Source organism: Notolabrus celidotus, chromosome 19 (assembly GCF_009762535.1).
Source record: "Notolabrus celidotus isolate fNotCel1 chromosome 19, fNotCel1.pri, whole genome shotgun sequence".
NCBI lineage: Eukaryota > Metazoa > Chordata > Actinopteri > Labriformes > Labridae > Notolabrus > Notolabrus celidotus.
Genome location: NC_048290.1, coordinates 13,502,440 through 13,519,323, shown reverse-complemented (window position 1 = coordinate 13,519,323; position 16,884 = coordinate 13,502,440). Strand labels below are relative to the sequence as shown.

The following is a 16,884-nucleotide window of genomic DNA, read 5'->3' as shown; positions in this document are numbered from 1 at the left end:
CCGCCACCCTCCCCTCCTTGATTAGAATTAGAATCACATCTGGCGCCATGTTCTGTCCCTCATTACTGCTGAATCTCATTACAAGCCGCTCCCGTGGGAGGGAGCGCGCCGGGTTTTTAAGCACACTTTTTGCTTTCTTCCTGCCTCTTCCTCATCTCATCTGCCTCGCCGCTCCTTCTCTTCTGCGTTTACATTAGCGGAAGTCCTCATCTGAGAGAATGACTGAGCACCACCATCCTCCTCCTCCTCCCAGAGCCTGGAAATTGTTTTACAGTGCCAATTAAAGTAGGTATGTTGAGTTTTTTCCAGAGTATGTATTATTCAGAGTGTATTATTTGTTGCGCTCAAAATGGAAGAGAAAGAAAAAGCTTCACTAAAATAGGACTAGCAGAGTAAGTTCCACTTACTTGCTATAAAAACTACACCAAAGGTTTGGAAATATAGTCAACATAAGGAAAATGAGGGAGCTTATTTATGGTGCCCTGAAGTCCTACTGAATAATAGAAACCTCCACATTTGAAACTTTGTTCAGTGCACCCTTATGCAAACACTGAGCCTGACTGGGAATTAATTTTAGACGCCAGAAAATAAAGAAAACTGTGAAGTTTGAGTCCAAAATGTTTTACCTCAGTGAAATATTCATTTAAAAACTGCAGCAGAGGAAAACCATCTCTGAGCACACTTTGTGGGCTAAACTTGGAGGAAATGAGAGTTAGAGCGTATAATCAAGGCTTTTTATTTGCACTTTAAAGATACCAAAATAAAGTCATAAAAAAGATGAACAAAATACATAACATAAAAAATTGTTGAAGTGATTTCTGGCAAAGTTGGACCCTACGTCCGGTCATGATCGTAGGGATGCCCTGAGGTTTCGTGGTTTAGTGAAGTCTAGATCATTGGTGAGTCGCAGAGCGTGCAGGGCGCCAGCAGGATCTTCTTTATCCAGTCTGGATCTGTGGAGAGAGGAGACACTTTGTACTGAAGCTCCTTTCACTTTGTTGTTTCAATGTGATGGGAATCTCACATGCTGGTCTTCTCTTTGAGTACAAGCTCAAATCAGAGTCTCATAAAAGTTAAAAGAGCAGTTTTACTCAATCGGACCTGCAAGTATTTCCCTTACACGACCAACACATGTTCCAGGCTTTAATAAACAGATTAAACACATTTAGCTCCTTCTCTTGATGACTGTAGTAATTACTGATTCTTTAAAGAAATGATCCTCTGACCAGTAAAGCTGTTGGATTTTTAGGGCATTTTTGCCTTTACTAGATAGGACAACTGAAGAGAGACGATGTGGTGAGTAGAGAGTTGGGACAGACACGCGGAGCCGAGGATCAAGGCCGGGATTTGAGCAGTCAGCCACAGCGACAAGGACTGTAGCCTCCGTACATGGGGTGCCTGTCCTTAACCGCTGAACCCAACTTTTGAACGTTTTTAGAGATGAGGTATGAATGCGGAGATGAAATCAAAGCCAACTCTTCATCACATCAGGTTTTAACTCTCAGCTGCCTGACTCTCACAGCAAGGGTCATGTGACAAGTCTGAGTCTGAGGAGGAGGCAGACACCTTGACGTATTTAAATGAACTGGTCTCTGAATGGTGAGTTTCAAAGTTCTTCAGCATTTAGCAAACACAAGTTAGCTGATGGTGACTGTGGTCGTCATGTTATTTTGTTTCTCTCTGATAAACACGTGTGTGATCTCGGGCAGTGATTGGATGGAAAGACTTCAGCTCTCCAGGTGACGGGCTGGGTCGGAGGTCTTTACCTGTCTCAGAGAGATGATGTCACTGCAGTGGCACAGGTATCCCATCTTCCTCCTCACCCAAACAGCTCTTTGTTCGAGCTTTAGATCATTTTCAGTTGGGTTGAATCACCAGTTTCTCACTTTCTCTTATTTTTATCAGATCAGGAGGTCAGTAGTAGTATTTTGGTTTCTTTAATTCCACCGGTCAGATCCTTTACCTCTCAGTTAGAATGGTTTGTTACGTCGGCCACTCTGAGTTAGTTCCACTCGACTCCTTTGTTGTTATGATTTCAACTATTAGTCTTTGTGGCTGCTTGGGATTTAGTGGGGAATAGGTCTGTTGTTCATGTTGTGTCTTGACCCCCACGAGACAAGGCATTGCTAACAGGCTATGTAGTGTTAGATGATTGTGGAACAAGACTCCTTTGACTCGTGATTTGAGGCCAAAAAATAGATCATCAATGCTTCAGGAAAACTCCCTCAGCAGAAAATGGAAACCAAGGTCAACACCAAACGATTAAAAAATACCTACAATTGACAAAGTTGAAGGATTTTGTGGGTTTTGGTTTCTGGAGTCTTTAAATCATTTTCTTAATGTGAAGTAAATAAATCAGTGCAATAAGACCTCATAAATATGGATCAGATCTTACTTTGCAGAACTCAGTGCTGTTGTCTCTCGCACTAGGTATCAAATTTGAAGTAAAGGCGTTTCCTCTGTGACTCTTCCGTCAGGTCCAAATAAATCCACTAAAAGACATTTAAGCAACAAACGCCTCTGATGGACAAAGACAGCAATGTTTCGTTCTTCTTCTGAAAAAGATGATTTACAGTAGAAACTAACAGTAATTGGCCGACCCTGGCTTTAAAACCCAGATATAGAAGGTGGCAGAGATGTGTCAGATGTTGGAGACAGGTGCTGGGATGATGTTGATTTTGACAGATGCCAAAGTGCACAGAGCTGTCAGTCTTCAGCTCAGATAGGCTGGAATGACGAGGAGAGCCATGCCTCAGGCGCTGAGGCAGACTGGTAAAGACCTGGGATGCATGTAGCAGCCAGATAAAGCCAACGCTCAAACACTGAGAGGAGTGCTGTGTTTTTTTTCTCCCAACTTAAAACTACCTGGGATAAACCTGTTAGGTATTTTAAAGCTCCTAACAAGGACTCATGAAGAATTAGTCTGCTCTTCAGTGTCTGACTAACCGATATGTGTGGGCTCATTGTGTGCGGGTTCATGTTGCCTGTACCAGCAGGCTGATGCTCGGTACCTCACACAGCCTGCACTGGTCTTTAGTAGTGAACTTCCTCATACTGCGTGACACAGTTCCAAAATGAAACTCTGGTTTTGCTTCAGACTCACTCAGCAGTCTTTGTCTCTGCAGGTGTAGCAAGAAAAAACGACATGCTGCAGCACATCTGTTCACTCCGTCCACAAAATGTCTCACTTTCTCTGTTACTGGCTTTTCATTTGGAGTCATTTTAAAGTCTTAGTAAAAAAAAAAGGTTGTTTGGCAAACATTTGATATATGTTTTTTTGTTTTATAAAGCTTTGTACAGATATTGAAATATTTCTGACATGTTCATGTTTTTACTGAAATTATTTTCATGAGGTACTTCTGTTGTTTTTTTTCAATCCCTTCGTTCTTCTGCAGAGCACTTAGACTTCCTGGTGGTCTGAAAGGTGCTTTATAAATACAGCTGAGCAGAGTTGAGCTGACTCTGCGCTCTGAAGAGTTTGTTGAGGTGAGGAGTTAGAGCAAGCTGGTCGCTACAATCGCCAGCTGCAGATAAAAACTGTAACTGTGTTAAGTCTCCACGTTATGGAAATTGATTTTAAATTAATCGTCTCAGTATGTGTATGTATGAGTATGACTTTTTAAGAACTCTATCCAGAAGCCAATGAGAGACATCACTTTATCACATGCAGGAATGGACACAAGAACTAACATCATCCAACACGCTCAACTCCCCGAAGCTGTCTGTGTTCCAGTCATCAAACCTGCTGGTCTTTAATCTAATGATCACAGATATTTGTACACAGCTACCTGATAAATGAGATCCACTCCTGTGTACACTCATTATTGACAAAATGATCTGTACATCATCTGATTACTGATTATCTGATCCAAAATAAACACTAAGGATGGTTTACTCAGACCAATCCTTCATCCACTCTACCAGTCAAAAGTTTGGACACACCTTCTCATTCAATTGTTTTTGATTTATTTTAACTATTTTCCACATTGTAGATTAATACTGAAGACATCAAAACTATGAAATAATCTGGTTTCACCATAATCTGGATTACAACAATAGTCAAACAGGGCTATCCATTGTGTACTAACCCTACCTCTGAACAACACAACTGATGGTCTCAAACACATTAAGAAGGGAAGTCTTTCTACAAATGAACTCTTGACAAGGCTCATGTTAATTAGAAACCATTCCAGGAGACCACTTCATGAAGCAGACTGAGAGAATACCAAGAGTGTGCAACGCTGCCATGGAGGAAAAAGGGGGCTACTTTACAGAATCTAAAATATAAAACATATTCTGCTTTGTTTAACACTTTTTTGTTCATTAAATAATTCCATAATGTTCCTTCATAGTTTTGATGTCTTCAGTATTAATCTAGAGTATTTCAAATGATTAAAAACATACAAACCCTTGAATGAGAAGGTGTGTCCAAACTTTTGACTGGTAGTATATATTAAGGCCTATTAATAAAATAATAAATGCAGAAAATAAATACTAATAAATTAATACTAGTACATGAAGTAAATACTGACATTAAAATGATGATACTAAATATTGAAGTAGGTATATGTTACCAATACAACTGTACAAATTGAAGCATTCAAGTCTGACCTTAATATTTATCACACATACTACATTTGATATTTTCTATGTTTGAGTTTCGCTCAATCTCCAGTTCAATAATAAAAAAGATAACAGGTTGAACTGATTCAGAGTTTAGAGATTAGAGATCATCCTCTGACACACAGCTTTGACACACGGCAGGAGGCCAAGTTACAGTGAGACACAAGGTTACACGAGAGATTGGGGGATTCATTTTCATCCGATTTATCAATCTAGTTCTGTTTGAGAATCAATGATTTTGAGTGTGTAATTTTCTTTGGATTGATTTATGCATGTATTTATTTTTAAAATTATTTTTAAATTATCCATTCATTAATTTATGTCTTTAAACAGTACTTTTATGCTTCTTTGTACAGACAGTATTTTTAGTTGGAACTTGTATATTTAGCTTTCTATATTTATTGTCTATTTACTGTCTTGTTGTTAAGTACCAGTGTTCCAATCACCATGTCAAACTCCCTGTGGGTGTGAGCTCACTTGGTACTAAAGCTTTCTTGATTATTGATGCAGAATTCAACAAGTTACCTCAACATAAAGTGTATTTAACCTCTCTGTCTTTCAGCTCAATAACATCCCGGATTTCAGAATCAGATGGTATACCTGCCGTATGTGATGCTGCATGGCCTTTCTTCAGATGGGTCTCGCTCATACAGAGATGGGATATATTGTTTACATGCTTAAAGAATAAGGGTAGAACAGAGCGTCAACTACAGCTACATTAAGTGCACGCAAAGTGGAATCAACTAAAGTTAGTGAAGTTATGTAAAAAAAAAAAAAAAAGGATTGCGATCCTGCAGTAAAAACTTGATGCCTGCAACTATTTTATAGAATCATTGATGTTTTTAAATCTGATTTTTTGACAGATATTTGACCCAAAATGCAGAGCGCAGATCTGAGCGACAGAGGGGGATGAAGGCCGACGTTGAAGGTGACAGGAGGGGATTGCTGACGGAGAGTGAGGCTGTGAAATGGAGGTGGAGAGAGATGGAAAGTGGCGCTTACCCTCAGGCTCTGGCAGTCTGGCGATGGTATCCAGCAGGAGGCAACGTCTGAACGTCAGCGTCTGGCAGGCTCGGTATGACAACACACACCTGGAGGAGGCCGAGGGGGAAGGCATTAGAGGGGTGGCTGGCAGGGACAGAGATATGCACATCCACACAGATATAACCGACACAGACCGACAGACAGAGAAGTAGAGCAGGAACGGCGCCGGGGTAAAACTGACGGGCACAGGTTTCACTCTCAATGCCCACAAGAGGCACTGTGCTCCAGCTATCGAGGAGGCGGCAGAAATGTTTGATAGAGGATATTTATGAGATGATGAGACCGGTGCATGTGTAAATATCAAAAGGTGGGAGGCTTGATTACAGCTCTGTGAGGATAAATAAACCGTCAAAGAAAGCATTTGGCATTAAAATTCAATTCATGTACCGTCAGACTCAACTATGGCATCTGAACCTAGAGAGCACGCCGAGGCTAAACCCAATAAAAAACATGTGAACTTGAGGAAGAGGAGTACCTGAGCCACATGTGACCGTTTTGACAGATCGCTTGTTTGTGGTCTGAGAAGGGCAGTACGGCCTGACACAGGCTGCAGCGCTCCGAGAACGACTGCTTGTTCATCTTCTTCTTGATGAGGCCAATCAGAACCTGAGAGAATCATGCACAAGCACACAAACGCACACGCACACACACACACACACACACACACACACGAATCAGAGGGTTTACGTGCAGGCTGCTACTGGCTTCATTTTCTAATGCTTTGACTGACGGTAACAAAAAGCATGAATATATAGTGCTGATCTCATATTTCACTCACACTGACTTCCTCATCATCTGCATATTCTATGTCACTACGTTGTGAGATAGAGAAAATCATGAAAATCTATCCACGTACGAAATCTCTGGCTAACATTTCAATTCTCTTCACATGTTCATTTTTTAAAAATACAAACTAAAATCAATTCAACCGTTCAAGCAACTCCTTAAAATTTAAAGTGAGCAGCAGCCACATGAGGGATTACAGAATAATGCTGGAATGTGTAAAAAGAATAGCATTATGAGTTTTACCTCTGACGCTCTGTCGTTGGCGTCTCTGGACAGGAACTCCATCAGGCCACAGGTGGGGATGCTGGTGTTCTCAGTGATCCAGGTGTTAAGGTAGACCACCCCCAGCACCTTCTTCATGTTTTCTCTCATCAGGTGCGTTTCCACAGCATTGATCCAAGCCTGCACCTCCTCCATCTGCTCCTCCACGCTGACCTTCTCCTGTTTCACCTCAACTGGCTCTGCCTCCTCTTGTGCAGCATCTTCTTCATCCTTTCCATCCTCCTCCTCATCTTCCTCGTCCTCCTGCTCCTCCTCAGGGTCATCCTGTACGAACACCTTGTTTTCGTCATGTGAAGGTTTCCAGCGGTTTTCTGATTGAGGTTTCTGTAGTGACTGGTAAAGTATCCGCACCAAAAACAGCTTGAACCGCCAAAAGTATAGAGAGTCTACTTCCTGGATCTTCTGGTCAATTTCCTCCTGCAGCGCAGCAGGGATGCATTTGTTTTTCAAAATCTGCCACCTGACAAGATCCAGCAAGTCAGCCATTTTGTACAAGCTCTGTGAGGGCGACTTCAGGAGCAGTGCTGCTGCCTTCTCTGGTGTTTTCAGGGTCACAAAGTGAACCAGGTAGTTCCTGCTTACTGGATGACAGCCATCCACCATTCCTTGTGTGCTGCAGAGTGCGATATACGCTCCGTTATGGCTCACTGCGATCCCATTGATCCTCCTCCCTGTGAGGTTCTCGGGTTGCAACATGTCCTCTTGTTTGAAAATCACAGTGCTCTCTGTAAATGTTGGTGTCAGCTTTTTAATCCACCCGTCCAAGGAGCAGGTGTACACGGCAACGCCATGTTGACTGACCGCTAGTGAGATGACAGGGAGCGAGTGAAGCCCCGCCACGTGAGAGTTGTGAACATTTAGTCCTGCGGGTGAAATCATGAGCAGACACCAGAAGACGTAGCAGCCACGCGAGGCCACGATGAGACTGCAGCTGGTCTTTTGGATTGGATGGATCATCGGGACGCATTTGATGTTTTCCACGGCGATCTCGTCGCACTCCTTCCACAGGATGACGGGGTGACGCAGGGTGAAGTATCCCTTCACTCCCGACAGGCTGACTGGAACGATCTTGACTGGTCCCACCTCACTGCCGATGATCAGGCCACTCATACGGCGCTCTCCGCTCTCGTACTCCCACCACGCCAAGTCACTAGGTCTGGTCACGCCTGACTCGATGACGTCATAAAACGTGACATCAGCTCCGTCTAAAAAGGGCAACACAAACTTCCACAAAACAACGTCTCCATTTTCCATCAAGACAGCGAGGAGAACCATTTCCACATCTAAGCACGTGTTGTTGGGCTGAACCTGTTTCATGATGTAAACACTTGACCACTCCATCCTCAGAGGAGTCTGCATACGGAAACGCCTCCGCAGCTCATCGTAGTCCAACAGGTCCACCTCTGGAGGCTTATTGTCTTTCTTGGCGTAGCCTCGCTCCTTTAGCCTCTCGCTGTACTTTCTAGAGAGATCCACGAGCATGTTCCACTCGAGACGCTTGTGGCTGTTGTGAATTGTAAGTCTTTGTTCAAGTGTTAGGCAAGCGAGCAGGCAACGCCCGCTCGAGTCACAGCCCAACGGAGACCAGCTGGCGTATTTGATTCCTTTGTGCACTCCTACTGACGGGTTCATGACTCTGTCAGACAGGAAGTCCTGCCTTATTGTCGGGTCTTGATGTGTGGAGAACTTTTCCATCGCCTGCTCTAGCTCAGATGCAGGTCCAACCTTAGAGTTCAAAACACAAAGGAAATATTTTGGATAAGATTTCAGCGTCAAGATTTCAGTAAGCATTGAAGCTGCACTTCTTAAACATTAGGGGTGTCCCGATACAACCTTTTCACTTCCGATACGAGACCGATATTGCAGCCTTGAGTTTTGGCCGATACCGATGTTGATCCGATACGATATCAGCATGAATCATACATACTTTTAGTACTTATTTTGTAGTATGGAATGTTAGAAGAGGCTTGATCAAGGGATATTACTCAAAAAGAGAACAATAGTCAGCAACACTAGGTATGAGAAAAACTGACCCATGTATTTATTAACCAATGGGTTAAATATATTTTTTACCTTAAACATAATATACTACAATTGAATAAAATAAATAAAAAATAAATTAGAAGACTCTGAAATATAACCTCAATAAAACCAATACAAACAAATTATACTTTTAAAGTGCAAAATAACAATTCAAGTTCACTTCAGTTATATTTTACTGTCAGTATCTGGTGCGAACAACTGAGGGCAGGGACAAAAAATAACAACACAATATTGTCCATTGTCCAACTGCTCAAAGTTAAGAATCCACAGCTCCAATTTCAAAGTAAACATGTCACTCTAATAACAAGAGCAGAAAACAAATAAGAATCAGTCAGTCAGTTAACGAAATTGATGACTACCTTTCCTACTCCTCCATCTCCACTTTCTGCAGTCCTAGTATAATGTGGAGATAGAAGTGCTGGAGTGGAGTCTGGAATGGACTGCTTGTATGGGAGTGCTTATATAGGAGATTTTTGATGCAGGCCGATATAATCCGATTCTCATTTTTTAGCTGATATCGGACCGATATCCGATATCAATATTGGATCAGGACACCCCTAATAAACACACTGGATGAGTACAGATTTAGTTTGCCGTTGGTTACAGTCTGTGCTGACAAATTCAAAAAGAAATAATTTAAAGACCCTGTAACACTTTGCAGAGCTCTTCATCATACATGCTTCTCTAAGTGTTCTGTGGTTCACAAACTATTCAACTTTCAGAAGAGTCGTGTGTAAAAGTTGAAAAGTCAGATAACAGTTGAAAGGCTCAGAGCTGACTCTTCTGTCGGTTTAATCTCTGCAGCTCACTGTACACCTGATAATGGAGCAGCAACAACACAAGTCCATGTCCAAACAAGAGGATCCAGATCATCCACAGGTCTCCTCGGCACACCGGACCTTTGTCACTCAAGCTGGAGTGATGATAAAGGATGCTGTTTTTTTGATGCAGCAGTTTTTGTTGCATTCAAAATCAGGTCCTGCTTGATCCCTCCGTCTATCCCATCCAGTTCCGTATCCCTCCTTTTTGCGAGCTCTTAATCATATCCAGGAATGACAGCAGGAAACAGTCTTTGCTTGTCTGCCACTGTGCTCAGTGGATTATCAAATTCAGCTCCAGCCAGTATTTTATCTGCCAAGTGGATTTTTGGAGTACAGACGAACCTTTAAACAATCCTGTTTACACGTCAGAGCAGCTGCTCCGAGACACAATTACCACGCCAAATTGTTTCTCAGTTTCCTTTTTATCAACATTTGTTCCCTTTAATATCCACCAGCGCCAAACTAATAGCACACCAGTGAGAAGCAGCTCAGCTGAGTTTAGCACAAAGTGTTTTACAAGTAGATAAATAGCAGCAACACACGACTCCAACAAACCCACAGACGTCATTTTGACATCACCTACATGATGTTTAGAAACACTTGTGTTAACCATCAGAAGTGTTTACATGTTTGTATGTAAGGTAAGTTTGTGCTCATGTGCAGACTGATGGATTAAATGTGTAAGAGGCTGTTTTTATATTACTCTGCATGATGGAAGAAAGTTGCTGATTTTAACAGACGCAGGAGTTGAACTTAAATCCTTCAAGACCAAAAGATGGACTTCCCTGTGAATACGGTGACCCTATAGTCCAGAAAACATGTCCTGTTTATTTGATAGGCTGAAGAAAGACAGGACATGTGGGAGGATAAAGTGGGGAATCTACAATATACGGACCGGGAGTTAAACCTTTATAAAGTATGACAATAACCACTGAGGCGTCTGCTCTACCAGCTGAGCTAAACCTGAACCCCGACCTGAAACTTTGTGCAGTCGCATGATGGCTCGGAGGAAAGCTACGGAGAGCAGGAAGCTGCACAGTTCTGTTTCATTTAAAACTGTTAGCTGGGGAGGGGCCTGTCAAGACAATATTCTCATATTGAAATAAGTCTTCAATTGGATTGAAAATAAGTGTCCACTAAAAAAGGAAGCAAATCATCCCTCTTTGCTTCTCTGTGATTGTTGGGACAGAGATTAACTCGCAGGTGACAATCTGTGCAAAACATTGGATGTGACAAACTCAAACATTGAAATTAAAGGGCTCTTACAATGAAAAACATATTAATTTAATCTGCATTTTCCAATAAGGAAGAAGTAAAAGGTGTTGTTGAATGATGTATAAACAGAAACCTTCTTTATTCAGAGCAGAGGACGAGCTCGTCTTCCTTCATGTCTGGAGGGGATCTTAAAGGTTTTCTTTCATCTTCAGACAACACCAGACTTCCTTCACTGATGGATTCTGTCTCACACCTGCTTAATATGCTACAGCAATTAAAGTTATGCTTTGGCTTGACGTCAGCTTGACAGGTTAAGCCTTAACAAAACCAATACTCCATGCAGTAAATGTTGAAAATTACATCAATTGCATCATCCTTTCAGGAGTCCAGGTGGAGTCCGGGAAATCAGAAGTTCAGAGAGGCTCCCTAAATTTAGTGATTCAGTTAAACTGAAAAATTATTAATTAGAAAGATTTCTTCATATTAAAGCATATCTAGGTAAAATTTAGACTTAACAGCAGCTTGTCTGTATCAGAGGGCTCTCACCTTTACCTGGAGAGAGGCATGTTAACCTGCTAGCTGCACTGTTATTAACATGTTCTTATAACGTGTACCAAGATCATGTTATAAGAACATGTTATAAGATCATGTTAGAAGAACATGTTATAAGAACATGTTCTCATGTTATAAGAACATGTTATAAGATCATGTTCTCGTGTTATAAGGTCAAGTTATAAGAACATGTTATAAGATCATGCTATGACAACATGTTCTCATGTTATAGTTATAAGAACATGTAGACAGTATTAATAACTTTAGATCTGCTGTCTCAGTTATTAATGTAATGTTAATTTGCTGTATTTCCAAAGCTAAGCTAACATCTCAGACAGTGTTATTAGTGTTACCCTCCTGTATAAACAGATACAAACAGACACTAAGTTCTGGGTGTTTTTTACCCTCAGTTTGTACACGTCGGTGGGGACAGGGATGGAGGTCCGGTGCAGCATGAGGTCTTGTTTGTTGCAGTGGACGTCGCAGACCAGCTCCATCATAGACAAGGAGCTGGTGGTGCAGACGGCCAGGCGATGATCCTGAGACCAGAAGAGAGGCTGCAGTCCGCAGACCGGGGCCGACAGCGAGACCACGGGGTCCCTCTTGAGGGGTATGTCCTCCGGGGTGAGGAGCAGGTCCTCCTCAGGTCCTGGTTCCGTCTTGATAACAACATCCTCCGGCAGTAAATCCGCTGAATCTGACGGACTGGCAGCCGCCATGTTTTCCTGGCGGAAGTGACGTCATGGGGACGCAGCGCGGGACAAAAAGGAGGCGGGACTTCCGGTAGGAGATTTTAAAAAGCCAAATCACATTTTCTGCACATGGTTTCATACAGTCTATGTGGGTTTCACAGACCTCTGAGGCTCGACCAGGTAAGCATATGAGAACTTACTGCTGCCACAGTATGTACTTCATGTCTGTTCACTTACTGCAGGATTTCCTTTGGTACCTCTCATTTCCCTGCACTCTTGCTGCAGGATAAATGTTTATTTGCTTTGTTTTAAGTGCACAAAACGAAGTAGGCTTTAAATAGGCTGGGAGAAGGCAAATAAGTTTATTCAGTGGCACGCTCAGGCTGTTTGAGGGGCACTTTTAAAGGCACCAGTTGTATGCCATGGAGCATCAGCACTAGTAATGAACAAGCGGCAACCTCGGGTCTCAAACGATGAAGCCATAGACTGTATAAAATATGGACGTGGTATCCGTGACGTCACCCATCTGTTTCTGAACACTGATTTGAAGCCAATCGGCAGCGGCAGCCATATTGCTTCTGTCGAGCCAGTGTGACGTAAAGAGGCGGGCTTTGAGCCTCCTAGCCAACAGCTACAGTGTTCCCACAGGCAGCTGTGCCACTCATTGGAAGAATAGTAATCTCAATATCTTCAAAATTGCCGCGTTAGAAAAAAAATCACCCCCCTCACAGTGAGAGGACATCGAGAAATGAGCTATTCAGACTACACTCGTCTTTTGTACCAGGCTGTAAACATGTTGATTTCTGCTGTAAAGATCGTCTTTTTCCCATTCACGGGTATGTGACTTCCGGTGTTTCTGCAGCCAGCCTCAAGCGGATCCTCGATGAACTGCAGCTTTTAACACTTCTACATTGACTCATATTTTTAGACCGGAGGTTGCCGCTTGGATGAAGCCCATGCGGAGGTGTTATAAACTGCAATACATCGAAAATCCGCTTGAGGCTGGCACATAGACCTGAATGGGAAAAAGACGATCTTTGCAGCATTAATAAACATGTTTACAGCCTGGTTCAAAAAACGGTTTGGCCCTACGAAGCTAATCTCTCTAATGGCACACACTGTACAGGGGTGAATTTTTTTCTAAAGTGACAGTTCAGAAGATATTAAGATTGCGAGTTTTTGCCCAAATAAGGACATGACTGACGTGACTCCCGGTTGGGAACACATAGCTACTGGCTAGGAGGCTCACACGACGTCACACTCTGCCTGGTTGAGTTCCGCATTTCCAATATGGCTGCCGCTGCCGATTGGCTTCAAAACCGCTCTCAGGAACAGATGGGTGACGTCACGGATACCACGGCCATATTTTATACAGTCTATGGTAATGAATGAAGATCTGCTTCTGGCAGCATTTTGAAGACAGTGCAAGCTCTCAAATTTCACATGTTGGAACTTCCTTGTGTGTGCATAGTGTAATGATTGCATAGAATATTAATGTATAGATTTATTTCTTTAATTTGTATTTTGTATTATATGGTATATTTGATTAATCAATGCATGGTAGTTCACTGTGTGGAAACATGTTACACACACAGGCTTAAATAAACATGAAACCCCATGTCATTATCAAACAATTGCTTTAAACTCCACAGAAATCTATAGTTAAAGGCCAAAGACTTACACCATCTGAAGCGAAAAAGATAAACGTGTAGATTTTAACTGGTAATGAAACAGGTAGAAATGTACAATGATGTCTCTTTATGACCTATAGAAGCGAACAAGACTGTTAATGACAGGATTTACATTTTCCATGCTGTAATTTTTCATGCCTGAACCAGCTGTGGGGGGTAGGTGTCAGATCAGACAATGACAGCAGGCTGAAGAAACAGCCTTTTTAACTCTTTCCACTACAATTGTTCACAATGAGAGATGCGCTGTACTGTTGAAAGAAAGCAGGATACTTTTGGTCATAAAAACCTTCTTAAACATGCCCAAGACGAAATCAGCAAAGATGTAAAATGCACCACTCTGTCCACAAGGGGAGACAACATTGACGCAAATAGAAGCTCCTCACAGGAGACATGTTCTTTTCTTGTAATATATCGCTGGTGACGTTTAATTCAATCTGAAATATAAACCGCCTTCTTAAACTGAAAACTGGAAAATATCTTGTTGGCCTCTTTCTTGAAAAACGGTTGTGTTAAATTTAAAATGAACACTAAATACAAGTATTTTCTTCTATTTAATGCATAACCCGTCTTAATTTTGCAAAGCCATGATGTCTCAGAACAAAACAGCACATGCAGCCTTGGACAGCGTGTCAGGACTTGCACATCCCTGTTTTAATTAGAATAGATTAGATGAAACTTTAATGATCTCCATGGGGAAATTCTGTTATCTATGTGACACATTCACTCAGAGACGCTTGGTCTGTGTTTAAATGACTGTGACACTCAGCAGTGACATATTCACCACAAAAAGAATGAGCCGACATTGATGGGCCGACATCAGTCACTTCATCGTCACAAAGACAGATCATTAATTGTAATATTTCACGGTTAATTAATTGAAATATGAAAACTGTCCCTCCACAGTTGATGGCTCACATATTTATCAGCATGCTTTCTGGGACGAGTCACTGAACGCTCCTGGACAGGTCAAAGGTCAAACTGCTGCAGTGGGATGCAGGGCTGGAGATTCCCCGGCAGACAGTGATTTGTTACAGCCCTCACATGAAAGCTCCTCTCGCTGTAGCTGCCTGACTCTCAGCAAGATGACAGCGAGATTTCAACAGGCAGAGTTATTTGTCACAAAACAAATTGTTACAAATCTGTGAGACAAATATAGAATAGCTCGCCCACCATGTTTTAATCTCTCATTTTTCTGTCTTTTGTTTCGATAATCGGAATGAATAAATGAACGGGGACCATGGTATGTTCATTCTTAATGAAGCGTGTACTGAATGAATATTTCACACACCTGCTGTGTGTCTTTGGTGGGTTTTGACTGGGGACCCAATCCCAGGCCGGGATGTATGAATGTTGGATTAAACATTCATCAAATGCTGTCACAAAAACTTTATCCTCTCCTGTCAGGCACACAGAAAGATGGAAACAGGCCCCTCCACAGGCCAAAGTAGTCCAGCCATGTTTGAACCTCAGCCTCTGGTTTACTTATAGTGTTGTAGTGGAATTATTTAGGCTGTGCTGCAGTCATGTCTGAGGCTATGTAGGTTATGTTGTGTTGGCTTATGGATATAGATGGGGTCAGTTCAGGTCAATCCCCTGCATCTGTAATATCCACCTGCTGTATTGTTATTGCCTGCAGCTTCCTCCTCAGCCTTTCAACCCTCAGCAGACCACATCCTGTGCTGTTTGCTCACTCAGAGTGTCACTGGAGCCGCTTACATGTATCTTGTGAGGAAGCCCGCAGGGACGTTTTGATGCATGGTTCATCATACATGTTTTAATCATTCAGTCTTTCAGACACCTCCCAGGAGGGGGCTGCTGCAGCACATTACCGAGTACACACAATTAGTGATATAATCATGATGATGATAATGAAATGTATTTAGAGCATATCAGCATGGTTCATTCTGTTCAGGGAGACATTAGCAGGACTGCAGCCCTGGAAGAGCCTGGATGCTCAGCTCCTGGTGCTCCCCCTCAGGAGACCGACACAGCCCGGCAGGTTGCCACGTCAGAGATTAGCAGTCATAGCAGTCGACTTGGTGCTCCTTCTGCGCCATCAACTGTGAAAGCTTCACCTGACAGGTGTTGCTCTCAATCAGTGCTCCTCTGCCCCCCCCCATGCTGTCCTTGGAGTGTGAGGGGGCAACAAGCCTCCCCTTCCGCTTTTACACACCCTGACAGCCTCTCACAGGCAATGTGCTCTGCTTCATACAGCAGAAAAGCAACAGAAAATTCCCCTTTCAACAGAAAATCTAGTGATATCACATCTGTGACACTTGTAGAAATCACAGCGCCGGCCTTTTGTTCAGCTTGCCTCAGGGATGTTCAGTCACCAGTTAAAGGTCAAGATGATAGGACGTCAGGATCAGACGGAGAGCTTCAATGCTGAAATAGCAGAACATGCTCGAGCCTCTTTTAACAGACTGACAAAAACCAATGATCCAGTGATCAATGGTTAGACATAACAACGGAGGGCTAAAGGTGTCTTTAGCCATACTGGTACAGGAATATTATCTGGGGACCTCTGATGATTTGTGAAAAATGCGGCAGATGTCTGTGTTTTTTATCCTGGGAGAATCGACCATGTCTGTCATTTGTAAAATAAAGATTCCAGGGGAAATCACGGTCCACATTTTGGGACACAAAGGGGCTTTTGAATTTTAGTTCAGTATAAATCAGTCTTTTAGTCATTTGGGGTGATCCTTTTCAGTCTTTCTGGCTTTTTCAGTCAAAGTTGATGGAGGCTGCATTGGACATTACAAACAGTAACGAACAACCACTCGTGCATTATGTGGTGAGTGTGCAGCAACTCACTAAACACAAAAACGCGTATGTTACTAGTTTGTCTGTTCTGTGTTGCGGTAGAAAGATGGAGGTCCACTCCATAAAAGACCCATTCTAAGTAAAAAGATAAACAACTGTTTTTTATATGTCAGTGATTACTCACTAACATAAATATTTTATTCCATTTCTACCAGGTCTGTTCTGCTAAATTCTGCTGATTGCACTGCCCCTGTAGCAATACTGCTTTTGAATTGGATTCTTCATATGTGCATTTCAGTAGCCTGTTCAATATGGTTTTATTAAAGTAGAGGCTAACATTTCTAAGAATAAATAACTCAACTCAACCTTTCT

General features: G+C 42.3%; 1 protein-coding gene across 1 annotated transcript; it reads right to left on the bottom strand.

The window, feature by feature from the left end:
• Window positions 1-720: 720 nt before the first annotated feature.
• Window positions 721-12,111, bottom strand: gtf3c4 (general transcription factor IIIC, polypeptide 4). Its single transcript, XM_034708878.1, has 5 exons — window positions 11,771-12,111; window positions 6,697-8,460; window positions 6,143-6,273; window positions 5,626-5,714; window positions 721-953 (listed from the first exon to the last, which is right to left on the bottom strand). Exons 1-5 carry the CDS (start codon window positions 12,083-12,085, stop codon window positions 889-891), a joined length of 2,364 nt encoding a protein of 787 aa, XP_034564769.1. The 5' UTR covers window positions 12,086-12,111; the 3' UTR covers window positions 721-888.
• Window positions 12,112-16,884: the final 4,773 nt, after the last annotated feature.

What these genes read in the sequence shown, in the direction of transcription:
- gtf3c4 (XM_034708878.1), bottom strand. Translation starts at nt 12,085, where the DNA reads ATGGCGGCTGCCAGTCCGTCAGATTCAGCGGATTTACTGCCGGAGGAT. An exon ending in CCGACGTGTACAAACTGAGG is followed by an intron (nt 8,461 to 11,770) that starts GTAAAAAACACC and finishes TTGAACTCTAAG; the next exon opens with GTTGGACCTGCATCTGAGCT. An exon ending in CCAACGACAGAGCGTCAGAG is followed by an intron (nt 6,274 to 6,696) that starts GTAAAACTCATA and finishes TGATTCTCTCAG; the next exon opens with GTTCTGATTGGCCTCATCAA.